At 30.0% G+C, this 18,960-nt stretch overlaps 1 protein-coding gene across 1 annotated transcript; it reads left to right on the top strand.

Moving 5' to 3' along the window:
• Positions 1-4,250: 4,250 nt before the first annotated feature.
• On the top strand, positions 4,251-6,443 carry LOC725965 (insulinoma-associated protein 1-like). Its single transcript, XM_001121751.5, has one exon. It carries the CDS (start codon positions 4,810-4,812, stop codon positions 6,196-6,198), a length of 1,389 nt encoding a protein of 462 aa, XP_001121751.2. The 5' UTR covers positions 4,251-4,809; the 3' UTR covers positions 6,199-6,443.
• Positions 6,444-18,960: the final 12,517 nt, after the last annotated feature.

Here is an 18,960-nt window from a genome sequence, read left to right as displayed (position 1 = left end):
TGTTTTTTTGATTGATATCTCTTTTATTTTTCGATACAAAGTATAATATCTGTTTGATTCGATTTTTTACCATTGATTTCTGATTTTTATTTACATTTTTTCATTTTGTCGTATTTATATTTCAATATTTTTAAAATGTAAAAAATATTTAACATAAAAAAAATAAGAAATATATATATATATATATTAATAATTAAAAATATAAAATAGTAGGTATATATAAATAAATACATATATTTATTAAAAAGGAAAAGTTTCGAGAATTTCAAATTTTTTAAATAATTTAGAATAATTTAAAATTAATTGATAATTTTTTTTTATACTTATAATAAATTATTTATGATGAATATTTTGTAAAAGAGTAAAAAGATTAGAAATAAATTTAACATTCAATATTTTGATACTTGTGTAAATAATAAAATGTGAAAATAAATGAAAGATCGGGATATATAATTATCTATTATATAAAATACAAATTGTAAACAATATATTTTAATAATGTTGAATTTATTATTCTTCAATTTTCTATCAAAGCTAGAATATTTAATTGAATAATTAATACTGAATAAAATAATATTGCATATCGTCTCTATTTACCTCGTAAATATATAATCATGAACATATAAATTTATAAATCAGTAACATAGGAATTCATTTCTGTATAATCTATAAATTTATTTAGTATTAATTCTCTGAATTTCATATTTTCATTTATAAAATATTTACAACACATTAAACATTTTTAACAACTATATAAACTTAATTTAATCTTCAAATTCATTCTTTAATAATTTATCTCTTACAAATTAAAGAAAAATCATTCTTATTTCTCGAATTTAATTTTTATTCCACAAACGAGCGATAATATTAATATTTTCATTATTTTTTCAGGAGAAAAAAAAATCGTCGAAAAACAAGGAATAGAAAAGAAAAAAAGTAAGAGAACAAATAGTAAAGAAGATGCATCGGTGAGTACGATGAAATAGCAGGCAGACGTTTCTCGAAAAAATGAAACAAAGATGCGCATATATATTTTAAGGAGGGATAAAGTAAGCAGGAAAGAGGATCGCAGCTAGAGTCGAACCGCAGAGAGTAACTGTGGGTGCCACTATCGAAGGCGATGGTTGGAGGACGTTGATGTTCGTCGAGGCGAGGCAAGAGGGCGCTGAGATGGGAAGTTGGGATAAAGGTGGGTTGTTGCGTAAGCCGATTAAAGCATCACGGCAGTCAGTGGTGCCTCGTGGCGGCGGACTGCTGTTCCTCCTGCCATTGGTGCACAGGACGTGGATATGCCGGGCAGAGACATTAAAATCGCATCAAATATGTAGAGCCGCCCTCTCGTTCTCTCCATACCGGCGGATGCGGGAGCCACTCATCGACATCCGTACAGGCAAAAAGGTTGCTCGTCCTGGAAGTCGCTTCACTCGTTTCTCCTTCTTCGTCTTTCTTCTTTTCTTATCCTTGAACGTATTTCGTTTCGATGGTTGTCCAGGTTCGTGCATAAATCGATCGAGGCAAATATAAGAAAATTTTCCTTCTAAGATTTCGTTAATGTACAGAGGGGAAAATACACGAGAGAAGGTTTCATATTTTTTTTGTGAAATATATTTCAAATTTTTATTTTAAAAATGTGGAATCGGTTATAATATTTGATAATAAACATTAGTCAACAATATTTCATGAATTGAATAGGTTATGTTCTATAGAATAGAATCCATTACTCGGATACTTTCTTAGATAAAAAATCTTAAAGAGACATTTTTTAAAAAATCTAAAAAAAATTAAGAATGAACGAAAACTATAAGATAATATCTTTTAATCAGAAGAAGAATTTTGATGAAATTTTGTAACTAAAAAGCATGCTACTTTCTATCGTATTTTTCGTGTCGTATTTATCGCATTTAATCCAAAGTGGGACGCGTATGAAGTTGGCAACGTGAAATACTGAACTATTATCAATCAGATTTTCGCATATAACATGGATTCGTGTATATACGGAGAATATGGAGAAGCGAGGTTTTAGCTCTGTAATTCGAGTATCGAACGCGTAACGGTGTTTTCAGACGTTCATGCATACGTAGCCGGAAGCAGAGAGTGCAACACGTGGTAAAATGTTTCACGGAGTATCAAATAATCATGGCAAATCCGTATCGACCGACTTATCCCACGTTAATACCTATATTTTATGCTTACCGCAAGCGGTATTAGTCCACGCGATGTTTGCACGTAATAATGGATCATTTGCCATTTGTTTTTGGTTCCTTCGGCCAATAGAATGATTACGTCGAGTATGAAATTTTAAACTTATCCCCCATATACATACGATCGATCACGTGTTTCCAATGTTTTCGTATTATAATATTCGCGTCAAAGATTACTCTGTACCGTTGATGTTGCTTTTCACTTGTTTATTTATAACAAGGAAATATTTAACAACTAAGCGGGAAAGGAATAAAGTAGAAAGGAAATCGAAAGGTAAAATTTTTAAATATTGATTAATTACGAATGGATTATTTGAATTTGGATCTTTTGATTTTTCTTTTGATTGATATTAAAATAAAATAAGGTTATGGAATATTAATTTTTTTTTTTAAAGGAATAAAAAATATTTAATCAACGTAAATTTTAAAATCAATATTTCTCGTGTGAAATTCAACTTCGTTATATTTCTCTTTATAGAAATATTTAATAAATTTAAATAAAATAATAAATATTGCGTGCATCGTGTGTGAATCATAACATTGAGTGGAAAATATTATACGTCTACTTATTTGAAATAATGTATAATACCTATACAGAATGCGATGAAATTCACGAGCGAGGTGGAAGCGAGAATGGGGTACCGATTCATTTTTCCATAATTAAAAATATAATATTTTTGCATCTTCCGTTGGATGAATATTTTAAAAATACGATTCATTTTAAATAAATAAATTATTTTATTGCTACAATTTGAAAATATTTTATAAGCAGATATAAAATTCGATATTAAAAATATTACATATTTAATTTTAAATAACGATGAGATTAAAATTTTATGTAACATTTGCATACTTTTTATCGATAAAATACTTATTTCAAAATATTGTTTGAAATTTATTTACTTTATTAATCTTTCTTTAAATAATCTAATCATTCCCTCGATATAAAATTTTTAAATTTTAAAATTGATTAAAAATCCTCGATAATTCAATAATCCTTTTAATTGAAAATTGAAATCGCTTATCCATTTTAATTTTAGAAATTTAGTTTTCCATTTTCAAAAAAAAAAAGAAAAATAAATCATCAAGGTTAGCAAAGTAAAAGGACCCACGGCCAATGATTCTGCGGCCGCATCGTAATCTCTTGATCTTCTTACTTAATTAGTAGCGGAGTATGTACGATTAATCGTCATAAATAATTTGAAGCCGCTGATGGATTCATCAGTGCAACGAGATCGCATTTCGACGTCAATGGACTTACGTGTGAGGCGTGGAGAAGCTTCAGCCGATTTCCGTAGTTAATCCTCACCCCTTGGGAATCGTTCGTTCGATGGACAATCGCCAACTGTAATTGGACAAGAGGCTGTTGAGGTCAAGACGTTCATCAGACGACCAACGACCAATCAACAATCAACGAAATCGCTAAATTCTTGTCCTTATCGATCGTCAATTTCTTGAAAAAAAGTTTACTTAATTATTTCAAAAAGTTTATTAAATTAAAATTCAAATGAATAAAAATTTGTCGAGTTATTTATTATTAAATTAAACTCGTGTAAATTTTTTTATCTACATCGTATTCCAATACAATACTTTCCGCAAGAAAAAAATATATAATCGTCTAAAACGTGTATTAGAATTATACGACAGCGTGAGAAATTTTACATCGTGTGGCTGCACGTGACAAATATGTAATTTAACGGCGGCGATTGTAAATGGAATAAAACCTCGTGACTATTCAAATGTTGAAATAAAACTTCATGAATACTTAAACCTTAAGAATACATAATTATAACTATTTTAAATTTCTTTAAAAGTAGAAGAAAATATTTTCCGCTTAAAGCTCTTCTTTTCCTATCCAAATTTACCAATTTCGTTCGTATCGTGTTACAATTACTTACGAAAAAATAAACACGAGTTGGCGAAGGTCAACCAACCGATTCCAATTCGAAACATCGAACATAATTGATAAATTCTCTCTGAATTTTCCAAAAAAAAAACTCGAAACGGGGGCGATAAAGGTAAGTAAAGAAACTGCTTAAAGGATAGCATTCTCTATTAAAGAATCGACAGGAACGACGTGTTTCGAGAGGCAACGATGCAGCGACGTAAGAGATATACATTCATTAGTTACGCGGTCGAGCGGGGCGGTGAGCGTTTACACGAGCACGCGCCAGAATTCCAGCGGAGTGGTGGGCAAAAGGAGCGAGTGGTGGGAGTAGGAGGCAGGAGATAGACCGACCAATAGAAAGCGAAGGGAGACCAAGCTCCCGGGCGGAGCATTCGAATATACCAGACGGTGTACTGGCGTCCTTCTGTCAAACGGCGTTTAGCCGTCGAGGGAGAAGATAGTGTGTCGTACATTCGAAAGAATTGTCTCGAATTCTCTCGAGAAATATTTCACTCAGTGGTAAATAATCGTCAAATCACAAAAATCATTGGAAAATCGCAATCGAGCGACGATCCCAATCGTTCTATCGTGTTCCACGTCGAGCAGAGATCGTGGTCTCGAGGATAAAGGAATAAAATGGAAATTGGCAAAACCTCGAACGAATGGTTCGTTTAAAGAGTATCTCGAGGCAGGAGACTTTTGGCAGAAACGAGCATCAGCATGTTGCACAGTTCATTGCCACGGGCATTCCTCGCCCCCGGATTGAATTATCTTGGTTACTACGGTGACGAGATCCATCAGCATTCGTACGGCACCACTTGGCACATTCCAATGGAGAATCCCCCGACCTATTCAAGGGTCCCCGATCACCACGTTCTTCAAACCTGGGATCTGTCCAGATCGTCCACGCCATGCCCGCTCGACTTATCTCTGAAACCACCGCCTACACCAAGCACACCCAAGACCGAAGATTCGATCGTAATAACAGATTTGAAGAAGGATCACCGAACGTTGGATGAAGCGCACAAAGAGTCGGAAAATTGCAGATATGGGAGGAGTCCCAACGACGAGTCGAGCCCCCTCGTAGTCGACGATTTTGACACGGTCCCTCGAAGCTCCTCGGTGCACAGTCATTCGAGCTACGAGCAAGTTCTGTCCAAGAAAGAGCCTTCGCAAGCCCAAGAATTACCCGTCAAAGCTTGCACCTTCGACGAAGCCACCCGCTTGGTTCCCTTCGGCTCGACCAACGAAATTTCCTCCAAATATTACGCGCACAATCAAAAACTTTTGTTAACAAGCCCGAACCACCATCTGCAGTCTGCCGTACAAGGCTATCACCAACAACTTTTGCTGACTCCGCAGCATCACTTGCAGGGCATGCAGCACGCGCCCATGACACCGCCTAGCACGCCATCGCCTCCGCAGTGTCCCAGAAGGAAAGCAAGGGAGGAGAATTCGAGTCCAGGTTCAACTAGCAGCAACACTGGCGCGTCTAACGGGTCCAGATCGAGCGAGAAGCTTCTCCAGAGGCCGAAGAAGAAGCACGCCAGAAGGTTGAAGTTCGACGAGGACACGAGCAGCCCCGTATCGGGCACCGTGATTCTGGGCCCGGACGAGGCGGTGGTCACGGGAGACATCGATCCAGCGTTCAACATCGTCGAAGTCACCGAGGAGGCGCGAGCCGAGCTGGCCAAGATCGAGAACAGGCTCGGCCCGTATCAATGCAAGCTCTGCAGGCAGTTGCACGAGGACGCGTTCCAATTGGCCCAGCACAGATGCTCGAGGATAGCCCACGTCGAGTATAGGTGTCCCGAGTGCGACAAGAGGTTCTCATGTCCGGCCAACTTGGCGTCCCATCGACGCTGGCACAAACCTAGACTGGCCAACGGCGAGCATTCCACCTCCACGGCAAGCGTCGAGATACCGTGCACCAGGTGCGACGCCAAGTTCACCAGGCAGGCGGCGTTGAGGAAGCATCTGGCCAGCCAGCATCCAGAGGCAAATAACAACAACAACAATATTATTTTGGACACGCAAGGAGCCGCTGTTGGTAAGACTGACGTTGTTCAGGTGGTCAACGATGGCTCGTTGAACACCGAGATACCCTGACACCAATTCCCAGCGAGACCTTTGCCTCGAAGGCCGGGACTCTATTGGAGATTCGGTCTTGATTTGTAAACGTTTCTGAATCCTTTATTTTCCGCGATCGATGAATCTATGGAAAGAGGCAATCGACGTGTATATATAGCTTTTCCTTATACCTTGCATTCCCTTTTGTTCTTGTTGAAATACATATTTTTGAAATTTTCAAAAGTTTAAGTATATATACAGCGAGGTGAATTTTGTTCCTTTTGTTTTTCCTTTTCTTTTGTTTTTTTTTTTTAGCTAAGTTTGTAAGTACGTGCAATTTTAGTATTTTTTACGAAATAAATAAATTCGTAAATTTCAATTTTAAATTTTAAATTTATATTTACGTGGGAAATAGCGCGGTGTAATTTATTTTAAATCATTCTACCAAAGATTTAAGCAATTATTATTATTATTTAAAAAATTCGAAGATTAATAATAGAAAGATTTTTCGAAAATTAATTAGATGTAAATTTTATTTTAATATTTTTAGTTTTATTTTTATATAGTATAGTCGCTAAAAATTCTGAAAAATTTTTAATATTCACCAAGTTAAAAAATAATAATAACAATTATACATTTTGTATCTGAAAATTTATATTGTAAAAATACTTTTGCATTCGAAAGTCATCAGAAATAAAAATGCATAATAATGAAATGATCGATGATAAAAAATCTGCAATACTATAATAAACGCAATTAATGATTCGAAATAATATTATTATTGATATAAAATCATTTCTACAATTAAGATTGTAATTTTTAAAAAACGTTAAAAACAATAGAAACATGTAATATAAAGAAGCAAGCACATATTTCAATAACGGCCATTCAAAAGCGACGTTTCGATTCTCATAAATTCGAGACAATAATCATTGCAACGGAACAGTTACATAGGTATATCGTGCGAACGACACGACAAATTGGACTGTAAATTTGCATAGAATTAGATGTAGTGAAGTAACAAGGTTAATACGACGTTACGTGTGATGTAAATCTGTAGATAGTGGGAGAGACCAGCTATAAACCGTGACTATGCATGTATATACATACCTGCAGGCAATTTATCTGTGTTGTGTAATATTTACTCAAGCGATCCGTCATCTTTCATCTTAGATTAAGTGAACGCACGTTATTCGAATAGGATTTAGATTATTTTTTAGGATTTAGATTAAATCACCGATCGAATCATTGATCCATCGGATCGTGATCATACAGCTAAATATCAAAGATACTTAAGACGAACAAATCTAGTCGACAGGGTTACCAACTGTTAGTTGGTTACTTTTAATATAGAATTAAATAATTAATTAATGGTTAATTTTTAATCATTGAAAATAGATTTCGGTAAATTTTCGTACATAACTTTAAATTAAAAAGTTATATTATTATACATTATTTCTGATTGTCACTAGATGCAATGAGAAAAATATTACTAAATTTTGTATATTTGGATGCTTCATAATAATAGAATTAGTACTGTTGTGAACGCTTAACCTATTAATCGGTATAATTTTTCGGTGAAGTATTTTATAGGTAATTTTTATTTTAAATGAACAAATTAATTCATTTTGTTTATAATAAATATATATTTTATATTTTAATATATAATTTTTTAAAAAGTTAAAATGATTCATAGAAATTCAATGATTTTTTTTTTAGTATATCGAATTATTTCAATTTTACTGATTAAAAGGTTAAGGTAGAAATAAAAAAACATTGAATGATATCTAATGAAATCACTGACACATATTAAATGTTGTTTTATTTAATTTTTTAAACATATGAATTTTATAAATGATATACATGTATACTTAAGTAAAATGCGTGTATATAAAAAAAATTGCTTCTAATTTCTAGTCAGAAAAATATAGGTTAATTATTATTGCCAAATTGTAGCAGTTATCTAGTCAAAGAACGAAAAACACATATACTGTTATAAAATTTAATCTAATAACATATATCATTTAAATAACAATACATATTGATCCAAATACATAATTGATTTAACATGATGTTTCTAAGTGTTTTAAATTGGCAGGGAAATTTTTAAATTATTAAAATATATATTTATTTGAATCTTCAAAATTTAAATATCTATATTTTTTTCATGGTTTATATTAGACAAAATTTTTAATGAGGAATTATTTTTTCGAGATGAATATATAATTTTTCCCGATAAAAGAACAATATCAAATAAATATTATTAATATACCATAAATTCATGAATGAGTGTGCGAATAATATTATATTAAATTATTGTATAGTTATATAAGTTATATTATTGTTTGTCATTTATTTTATTAAGGTGATTTAAAATAAAAAATTTTAAAATATTTTCAATTTTTTATATTAAAAATTTCACAGGACTTTTTGTTATTTTTATTATTTGTTACATTCAAATTTTGAAATTTTTTAATTCAATAAAGTTATTATATTGTCTATAAAAAGATAGAATTTGGAAAAAAAAAATGTTTTAATAATAATATTATTTTAAATCACTGATATAATTTTTAGTTCGATTTATTTTTCAGTTTTGCATTATACCTTATTCTACATGTTAGAATAAAAGAGTATATTCTAGTCCAAGCATCCAGAATGGAAGGCGCAAGTATCTTTTTAAGGTTAAGTAATAAAAACCACAGAGAACAATCATCAGTAAATGTATTATGTGACTGCTGTATATTTATAAAAATAATCGTCTATATATATAAAATTCGTTCGATATAACAAAATGTAATTAGAATTTTCAACCACAAAAGTGTAATTAAACTAACTAAAATAATTATGTATGTTGTTACCGTTTTGAAAACATATTCAAGCAACGTTTAACAGACGCACGAAGAAAGAAAGTGGGACACTGTTAACAGATAAACGTATCTAGATGAACGCTGTGAATGTTAATAAAACAATACCTAGTCAGGACTAGTCGTGAATAAATAGATATTTACTATCTTTGGAAAGTGTATGAAAGAAAAGTTAACACGTAAGTAAAAATTTGTCGGTGATAAAAGACGAGTGAACTATCTGTATAGTTAGCTTATATCTTTAATTATGTATTTCTAACACGATAGTCAATGAAACGATTATATGTACATATGTATGAGTTAGATTGTTACAAAAAATTTGTCGAATTACATTGTGTGATATATTTTTTAACGAATTATTTATACATTATTCAAAGTAATTGAAAATCAATTAAGTATATTATTACTCACAATGCATATCTATTGTCTATTTGAAAATTAAAAACTTGAGAGAAGTAAAGATATACCAAGATGGTATAAATAATACCATTTATGATAGCACAAAAAATTGCGTGTTCGTTCAAATGAACCAAAGAGATTTTCATCTATTATCAATAAGCATTTAGTATTTAATTTTATTTTATTCGTGTAAGCTCATAATTAAAATTTTTTATTGACAAGATATAATAAGATGTAATAATCTTGTCTGCAAAACATACATGCATTTACATATAAATATGTATAATAATGTGTCCATGTGAGCTTGCATCATCGCACACTTTCGAAATCGCAAGTATAATTGATTGTATGTGACTTAGATTAGTCTCGAAATATATTTACTTTTTGTTCATAACTGTATATAGAAAATTTCATTTCTCGAAAATATACAAACCTTGAAATCGAATCACTATTTAATGACTACTTTATTCACATCTTGAAATAATTATTTAATACAGAGAATATTTGTATTAAGATTTTTATTTATTTAATTTTAAATTTTTATTTTAAGTTCTTTTATTTTAAATTAAGGATCTTTAATTAATTAATTTGTATAAGTATTTTTTAAAATATTTTTTTCTATTAGAAATATTATTATTTTATTGTTTTAGAATAAAATGGTAAAAAGAAAATTTAAGTTTTTATTAATTTTATTTGTAAAAATGTTATGTTAAATTATTCTACATATTCATCATATATTAATATGAAATAAAGTTGATATAATCAAATTACATATTCTGGATTCTGAATTTTTATGAAATTTACAAAGTATTTCTTTGCATATTTTAAAAGATATCTATTATTTTTATCTTCATATATAGATATAATATTAACTTTCTTATAAGTTAATCACAATTTCCAAGAAGTTAATTGATTTCCATTGATTCTACGAAACCTACATAAAGATCGATAAAGCAGATATAGATACACAATGATCTAAGTCAGTATTGTCCAGGGATGATGTCCTTCCACGTTACTTGGCCGCATGTCGTCCTCGTATAATGCCTTACCGTAGAATCCATAGAGGAGGGATTGCTGGCTCTGTAATCTGCGCGGTGCCTTTGTGCCGCTCGAATAAAGAGATCTGTCGCGCCCTCGCCGTTCAGCAGGGACCATTAAATCCATGAAGCTGATTTTTCGAAATTCCCGCTTCCGTATGATGGACTTTTTAAATCTACCAATCATACATGAGTTCCCCTTCTTTTGTAATAATACTTATATACATGTCATATTCGCAGAAAGCCCTTATTAACTTTTGTGATAGGAACTTTCTGAATGGAGCTTTATAAATCATAGAAAATTATAGAAAGTATTAGTATTAGATTAATATATTTATTTGATAAATCTTATATCATTTTAGTTTCTAAAAGTTATTAAAGGAAAAGATATATCTATCAAATCTTTTTCGATATGAAAATAAGTATATTTAATTAATTTACTAGGTAAGTACTTATATGTTAAATTATTTTAGATATTAGACGTTATTGTGATATCTTTTGCAGTTCCGTTTCAGGATGCCAACTAGTGAAAACATAACATTCAGTATAAAATTCTATGTAAATAATTTGTTGTATAAAATACATTATAAGATATAGAATCAAACGAGATCTTTTCAATTAATAAAAATATCAACACATCGTTGCAATAAATGCGTTATATTTTTACAGCAATATTATCTGTGTGTGTGTGTGTGTGTGTGTGTATGTGCAACTTTTTTCACATATATAAAATTTCCTTTTCGCAGTTCCTCTTTGAAGGATAGAATTTGATTTTCAATACATTTCTAGCACATTAAGGTGCCAAAAGGATACACAAGTATTCGAAAAGATATTCGGTCGAAATCAAAAGATTCACTTACTGTTATTCGTCTTCTGTCTGTTTTCATCTTTCTATCATTGATCGATCGATAAAAGAGGGAGAAGTTATGATTCGGAAGAGGTTAGGTATATCAAGTATCCAGAGTGCGCCGCCACTGCAGCAAGCAATTTCGCAATTTTTCTTCGTGACTTTGTCATCTTCGCTTTGCTATTCCACGTCGAAATACAATTTCCTCGGGTAGAGTGTGAAGAAAGTGTTCGCAGAAGAGAGATGAAGAGTAGGAGAGGAGCTCTCTTGAGTGTGGCGGTATAGTCCTTTATCGACGTGTCTTCGAAGAATTTTCAGAATCGCTTTCTCCCGTGGGAAGCTCCCCCTTGGCATGTCATACGTATCTATCTCCACATATACATATATATATATATGCGAGCTTGTTTCTATGTAGTATCTGTTAGAAAAATTTTCTAAAAAGTTATTATTTTTCAGGATTGTTTAAATCATCATTTAAATAACTGATTTTAATTTTTATCTTAAAATTTGGAATAATTAAATTCATTATTCCTTCATATAGTTAAAATTAATTTGTATTTTTCTTATATGTCTTATTATAACAAATTATGGAAATTATTTTTTAATATTTAAAATTTAAAAAAAAATATCACTACTTTGTTCTTTATAGAAGCAAAAGAAATTAATAAAAGAATAAGGGTGTTACTACAGAAAAAATGAAAGGTCGAGTCGTATTTGAAAAATCTTATTTGAAAGACGGTTGTGCAAACAGAATATGGTGCTTTTATCATTAGGTAAACAATCGGTGGGTATAGTGCACGATGCCACAATATCGCCTCGATATCTTCTAAACGACAAACATCTGTGGGATAATAACTGTGAAAGCTTTAGGAAAGTACGTCTCAGAAACCTTTGCCACTCCTTGGCACATTGGATTTCTTGGAAAAGAGAAATTTTCGCCTCGGGCATTCCGAATATCTTCTTGATTCACGTTTCCTGCAAATCTGTTATATATCGTACAATACCATATAAAAGATAACGTATGAACAAATTCTGTGCAATCGTTTTAAAAGCACATTTTTCTTCAGAAGATTTCAAGCTGGAGATTATTAAATTTTCACGTATACAATAAAATACATTAATCAGGTATTAAATAATTATATAATAAATACAAAATAATTTATGTATAAAAATCTTTGTTAACAAAAAATTTTAAAGCAAATAAAAGTGACAATTGAAAAGTTTAAAATTAAATCAATTCGCGAGAACGAGATTTGCCATTCGTGTGAAATCGCTTTCACGAAGGGCACGCCGCCTTTGCTTTTATTTTATCTCGGGGTATTAGAACACGATTGCCTCCGAAGCCGAAAATTGCTTTGACCCGAACCCCCGGGATGTCTCCAGCCTTCATACATTCTTCGACCATTCTCGTGGATCAATTGATTCTCTCGGCAATATTTTCTTCAACTTGGTATGTAAGATATATATATAACAAAATGAATTACTTTTGTGCAATTGTTTGATTTTCTTATAATAAACAAATATAGAAATTATTATTGTTACTTAAGTTTTCTTATTTTCTTAAGATAAATTAAATTATATGGAATAATCGTATTCGATATATAAATCGAATAAAATTCTCATAATCATTGATAAGGTGATATATACGCTCCCTGGTTAAAGAGCAGACGTTCCCAATGACTTGTATAACGGTGACGAAGACGTCGAAGATCTCCGTGTGTCCCACATAGTGGATTCGAGATTACCGTGATATTTATTTCTCCCTTTGTATAGACTCTCTTCTGCTACGACAGAACGAACTGGTGTGAGCATATATATATATCAAAGAACTCTCGGGAATTAGATATCGTAGACTCGGTGTAAGATGCTTTTCCACGGCTGATCCTCCTTTACGTGAATGCGGATTTCTCCGATGCTTGAATCCAACCGCCATTCTACCCTAACCATCTCACCCTCTTGCTCTTCTTTTCTTTCCTTCTCTGTCTCTTTCGATCCGCTACCACGTGTATTCGAGTAATTATGCTCCTTCCAACTGTGATTTTTATCAGAGCACTGTATATATAAGTATATATATTTACTCGCAAGAATATCTATATACTTTCAAACCTCTGACTTAATTGTAAGACTCCTGTCTTAATTGTAAGAGTCTCTGCACTTACACGAGCTAACCTAAAAAATTATCAAAACAAAAATTCTATTTTTAATGAAATTTTTTAAAATAATTTTTTTTAACGCAATATTTTTTTAAAAGAATCCTATTTATTTATAAATTTTATAATTTAAATGATAGAAAGATCATCGAAAATAAATAACCTTCAAATTTTTTTTTTCTTCAATTTTAATTTTAATACATATATTTATGTACTTATGCGAAGTTTTTTCGTGAAATATAATTTATTCAAATACATTTTCAAGAAATATAAATTATTCCGAATAAAATTGATGAAGTAATTCACATAGAGATAAGCCTTTTTCATTTATGCACCCTTAAGAACGTTCCATAAAGATAGGAAATGTTAAGGATTCACGCCTTCACCGAGGACAACTGATTATAGGTTTTGTCTTATGCATACAAAATTTAGTAACAATGGATATCGATTTTCTACATACGTAAAAGCATTCTTGGAAATCTAACAATTGTGTCTTTAATTCAATATCATTCAGTGGTATTTTCATTATTTAACATTGTAGCATAATTTAAATATTTTGAAAATTACGTAATACAACGAAAGAACTTTTAAATAAATGTTTTATTTATTCAATTAATTCAATCTTTTTTAAAAAGTTTTTACATAAATTCAACAAATCACAATAATTAAACGTAACCAAAAACTAAAAAAATGAATAACATTAAATAATAATAATATATAGAATAAATATATAGAATATATAGAATATTTTGGAAATCGTAATACTATAATTATAAAACAAAATGATTTTATGCAAACAATAAATAAATTTTCCTATTTCTGAATTTTTCTAATTTTTTGTTCACTCTTGCGCTAATTATTTCATTCTTGTACAACATTATTTTTTTTTCACCTTTTTCTTATGACAAATGCTTAAAATGTTTTACGATATTACATTATGCCATAAAACAGTAGATATATTATGTATGTTTACTAATTAACGAATATCTGTGTACTATCTTTATAAAAATATTTTATGGATAATTTTATAGACAAATTTAATAAATAATTTAATTTATTTATAATTTATAAAATTAATAACCTATATTTTTTGTCTATAATTTTACGTTATATGAAAATTATTTTTTAACTATATTTCAATTACAGGTACTTTTCATTAAGTACATTATTTTTCGCCAAAATTTATACTTATCGCTACTCGTAGAACTATTAATTATTAAATATTTAAGCATCACTTCCCATTCTTATCTGCTTGATATTATAAAAATCAAGGAAAAATGGTAAAAAAAAAAAAAGAAGCCAAAGAGAGAAGAAACAAAGAAACTGGACGCGTTCCGGAAATAAAAAAAAAGAAAAAAAGAAAGAAAAGTAATTTCCAACAAATCAAGAGCATCCAGTTGACAAACGCAAACCGAGATTTCTTTTGATCGGTGTCGTACAGTAGCGACGGTCAGTTTTTCCAGCAGACCCTCGTTTAATAGAGAAATGGTTTGTCGGACAACCGATACACAGATAGAAGGAGAAGGATGTAGTCTTGTTCCTTTCGAACAGAGAGCGTAGGAAAGACCTGTCTGTTGGTCGTTTATGCATTTCCGCTCGGCTGGTTATCGAGTATACGCTCTCTCGTTTCGACTCCCCTCAAAGGAAACCACAGTACAGAGGCGGTCAGTCTCGTCTAATGAACGGTCCAACTTCCGTTTGGACCAACCAGAGAATCAACGTGTCTCTACATTTTGATTGTTGCCGCGTCCAAACATTTTGACCTTTCATTGACTTTCCACCTAACGTCCTTTCACTGAATTTCGTTTTCTTTGTCGTTTTGTTTGCTTATTCGCACGCTGGAAGGAAGATCCGTGGGTTCATTGCTTTTGAAGAGGTGCAAATGATACTTTTCCTGCAAATTTAATATCCAGATAATTCATTTAAATTTGGTCTGTCTCCTTAGAACCAAACAATTATAATAAGTTATTAGATTTCTTCTTAACATTATAAACCAAAAGAAAAGATTTCAAAATGGATAGTTTTAAATTTAAGTTTTTTCTTATAATATTAATTGATTCTGTTATTTTAGTTAACTATTTAAAAATCTCTAACTATATTTAAAAATCTATTCCAAATTTTCTAATTTAAAATAATTAATAATCTTTAATTAATATCTTTGAATTGTGAATAACATAGAAATGACTGAACTAATTAAATTATTAATTTTTTAAAAAAATAACTCAAATATAAGTTAATTGAAAGTATGATTTAAATTTTTTAATATTAAAATTACCAATGATGAGATTTTTTTGTTTCAATGTAGAGTAGTTTTTGTTAAATGTTTAAATTTTTTTAAATCTTTTCTCATAATATTATTTGGTTCTATTATTTTACTTTATTTTATTTAAAAAAAGCGTATAATTTTATGCCTCTTAAATTTTTTAATCATAAATTAATCCTTAATTAATTGGTATCATTGAGTTGTAGATAACTTAAAAATCTGAAAAAAAAAAAAATGAATTAAGTTACTTAATTTTTAACTCAAATATAAGATTAATTAATTAAGATTATTTGAACGTAAAAATGATTAAGAAATAAAATAAATCATACGTGCGAAGAATGATTATCTCGTATCTTTGCTTCGTTTCATAGAAACCATAAAATTGAAATGAATTGTTTTAATTTTTTAATAAACTATAAAGGATCGATTTCAGAATCGGAGAATGAATATATCGGTGGCGTAGAACTATTTATAGCCCAATCGTCATCATTCGTCCATAGAGAAGGCTCGAATTTACAAACAAAACTTCGTTTGGGAATATATTCAAATATATTCTGTACCTATTATTAATTATTTATGTTAATTATTTATTTTTCAACATATTATTATGCTTGTTGTAATAATTGATAAAATTATAAATCTATTATATCATATATATAAATCTAAATCAATTTTTTGAAAAAAAAAAAACAGAGTTGTATCACGAATTGTGTATGCAAATTTAAAAATTTTTGTAAAATTTACTACTTTATTTTATACATACAGTATTGTTTATAGTTATTTGAATTACAAACAATTTTTAGAGTTTTAACTCTTTTGATTCTATTTTGTAATTGTCTATTTTATTTTCGATTATATATATATCGATTAAAAAATAATAAAAATAATTTTATATATTTAATATTTATAAAATTTTACAAAACTTCGTTTCATTGTTTTATCTTGAATATATTTCTTTTAAATATATATATACATTATAAAATCATATATAAATATAATATATTTAAATATAAAAATGATAAAGTTGAAATTAGAGATTTTATCCGTATATCTTTTTTTAAATATCACTATAATTTACATAATTTTCATACAAAATTTCATAATATAGAAAATTATCATTATTTACAATTATCTATTATTTTGACTCAAATATTTAAATAACAATGCTATAAATATACATATCTTGCTTACTTCTAAACAATTTCAAATTTTAAATCACACTTGTTTCTCGAGATATTATTTTTTTCAATTTAAATTCAAATGATTTTATTATTACTATCCAAATAATTTTTGAACAATACTGTAGATATATATATATTCAAATTATATTTCCTTCTTATCAATTTTACCTCTAATATTATTATTCAAAAGAATTTTGATACTATGATACATCTCTAAATCACGTTTATTTGTTTTCCCAAATTTTTCCTAATTTGTTTCAAAATAATCTCTAGACGTACTTGTCGTCGATTCTTCCATTGTTTCTTCATCTGTTTACGTTTCGTAGAATTCTCCATTCGCCTCAATTTGATTCTTGCCTTTCTTTCTGTTAGAATCAAATTTTCTGTGAATTTCTTCACCACAAGATCGACCCTTCGATTAAGCGAATCGTCCGAATAACTGCTATCCGTGTTGAAATCAAAGGTCGGCAACAAATCCACTTTCTTCGTGTAACATTTTCGCTCACCTCTATTGTTCTTTTCACTTTTCTCGCAAAATTGTTCGTCCGATATAATTCGAAGCTGATCTCGTGAAAAATCGGTTAAAATTCCAGAATCTAACGATTCTGTAACCAATTTTGACTTGGAAAAGTTTGGCGTCGAGTTCCGTTGACAACAACACATCATATACGAATTTAATAACGTCCGATCAAAAAATTCCCTAGTATCGTGAAGCGCATTGTCGTCTTCGTATGAAATATCGTTCAAAAAACAATTATTTTGGATCTCTGATTTCTTCAAGTCATCATCATATAACACAGTAGTATCCATCGAGTGTGTTTGAAATATCGTGTTGAAAGAATTATTTTGAGTGGATTTCTTTGATAAAGGAATATTACTGGCACTACAATATTCGATTGATGAACTTGAACTACACTCTCGTTCTTTAAATGCCGTATAAAAACTATTTTGCTTATTCGAATTTAAGAAACAAATAGAACATGGACAAATTAAGGTACGTATCGATTGTTGCGTTACTTCTTTCATTTCTTGATTTTTTTTTATCGATGCTGTCAACATAGAATGTTTTGAAGTTTTGAGGTTATCCTGGGATGCATGGTAACCCGCTTTAATCTCGATGCAAGGCTTGTCAATTTCTAAAATATCGTTTGAGTTTTTTGCATCAAGAAAAAGATCGTTGTCTAAATCGTGTGTGTCATCATCCACTTCGTATAATGAAAAATAATCATCGTAATCCTCTTCTAGTCGTTTTTTTACATTTCCAAGAATCATTAGTTCGGAAGTTTTATTTTCTATCAAATAAGTTTGCGATCTCCATGACGTATTCATCTCTGACGAAGATTCGTTTAATTTAATCATATCGTAATTATCAAGCATAATCTTCTCTTTATTTTTCGTACAATTTTTATTAGCTGAACAATTTGTTGCGACTGCATCATAAGCAGTCGTTGTAGACACGTTGCCGTTATTTTTGATATCGTTAATTAATCTTTCTTGAAGTATATAATCTCCATTTTCATCTAACATTAATCGTTCATTTCTGTCATTATATTCTCGAAATATTTTTGTAATGTTATCATCCGTAAGATTTGGCATGCTATTACAATCGAAGAAAATTTCAGAATCAATATTCGATTCAATATTTTTAACCATCTTTTCATTCTTTAATTCTTTTTCTCTTGTATTTATTTCTTTATCATTTTTAAATTTAAATACGTTCTCTTTATCATTGTTTATATGACTTTTTTTCTTTTTTCGTATCAAATTCTCTTTATCGTATTTCTTCGATTTTTTGTCTATTTTCTTGTTCTTATTCTTAGTTATTTCTTTGATATATTGAGTTTCTAATAACTCAAAATTCGTTCTGCTCTTTCCATTGTTAAAATTTTTTCGATTAGTTTCGAAAATTGTCTTGATGTCCTTAGAAGATGGTATGTTCGTTGAAAAGTAAGCGATACTTCGTTTTTTACTACTTTCAATTTTTTTCTTCGGCTTTTTGTACACATGATACGACTTGCACTTTTCCGATGTTTGACAACCAGCATTTCTTTTTATTTTAA

This window comes from Apis mellifera, linkage group LG6 (assembly GCF_003254395.2).
Source record: "Apis mellifera strain DH4 linkage group LG6, Amel_HAv3.1, whole genome shotgun sequence".
In the NCBI taxonomy this organism is placed as follows: Eukaryota; Metazoa; Arthropoda; class Insecta; order Hymenoptera; family Apidae; genus Apis; species Apis mellifera.
Note: the sequence above shows the minus strand (reverse complement) of the source record. Positions and strands in the feature narration are given on the sequence as shown.

Bases quoted from the DNA above. Each gene is read 5' to 3' on its own strand.
- LOC725965 (XM_001121751.5), top strand. From the start codon at position 4,810: ATGTTGCACAGTTCATTGCCACGGGCATTCCTCGCCCCCGGATTGAAT.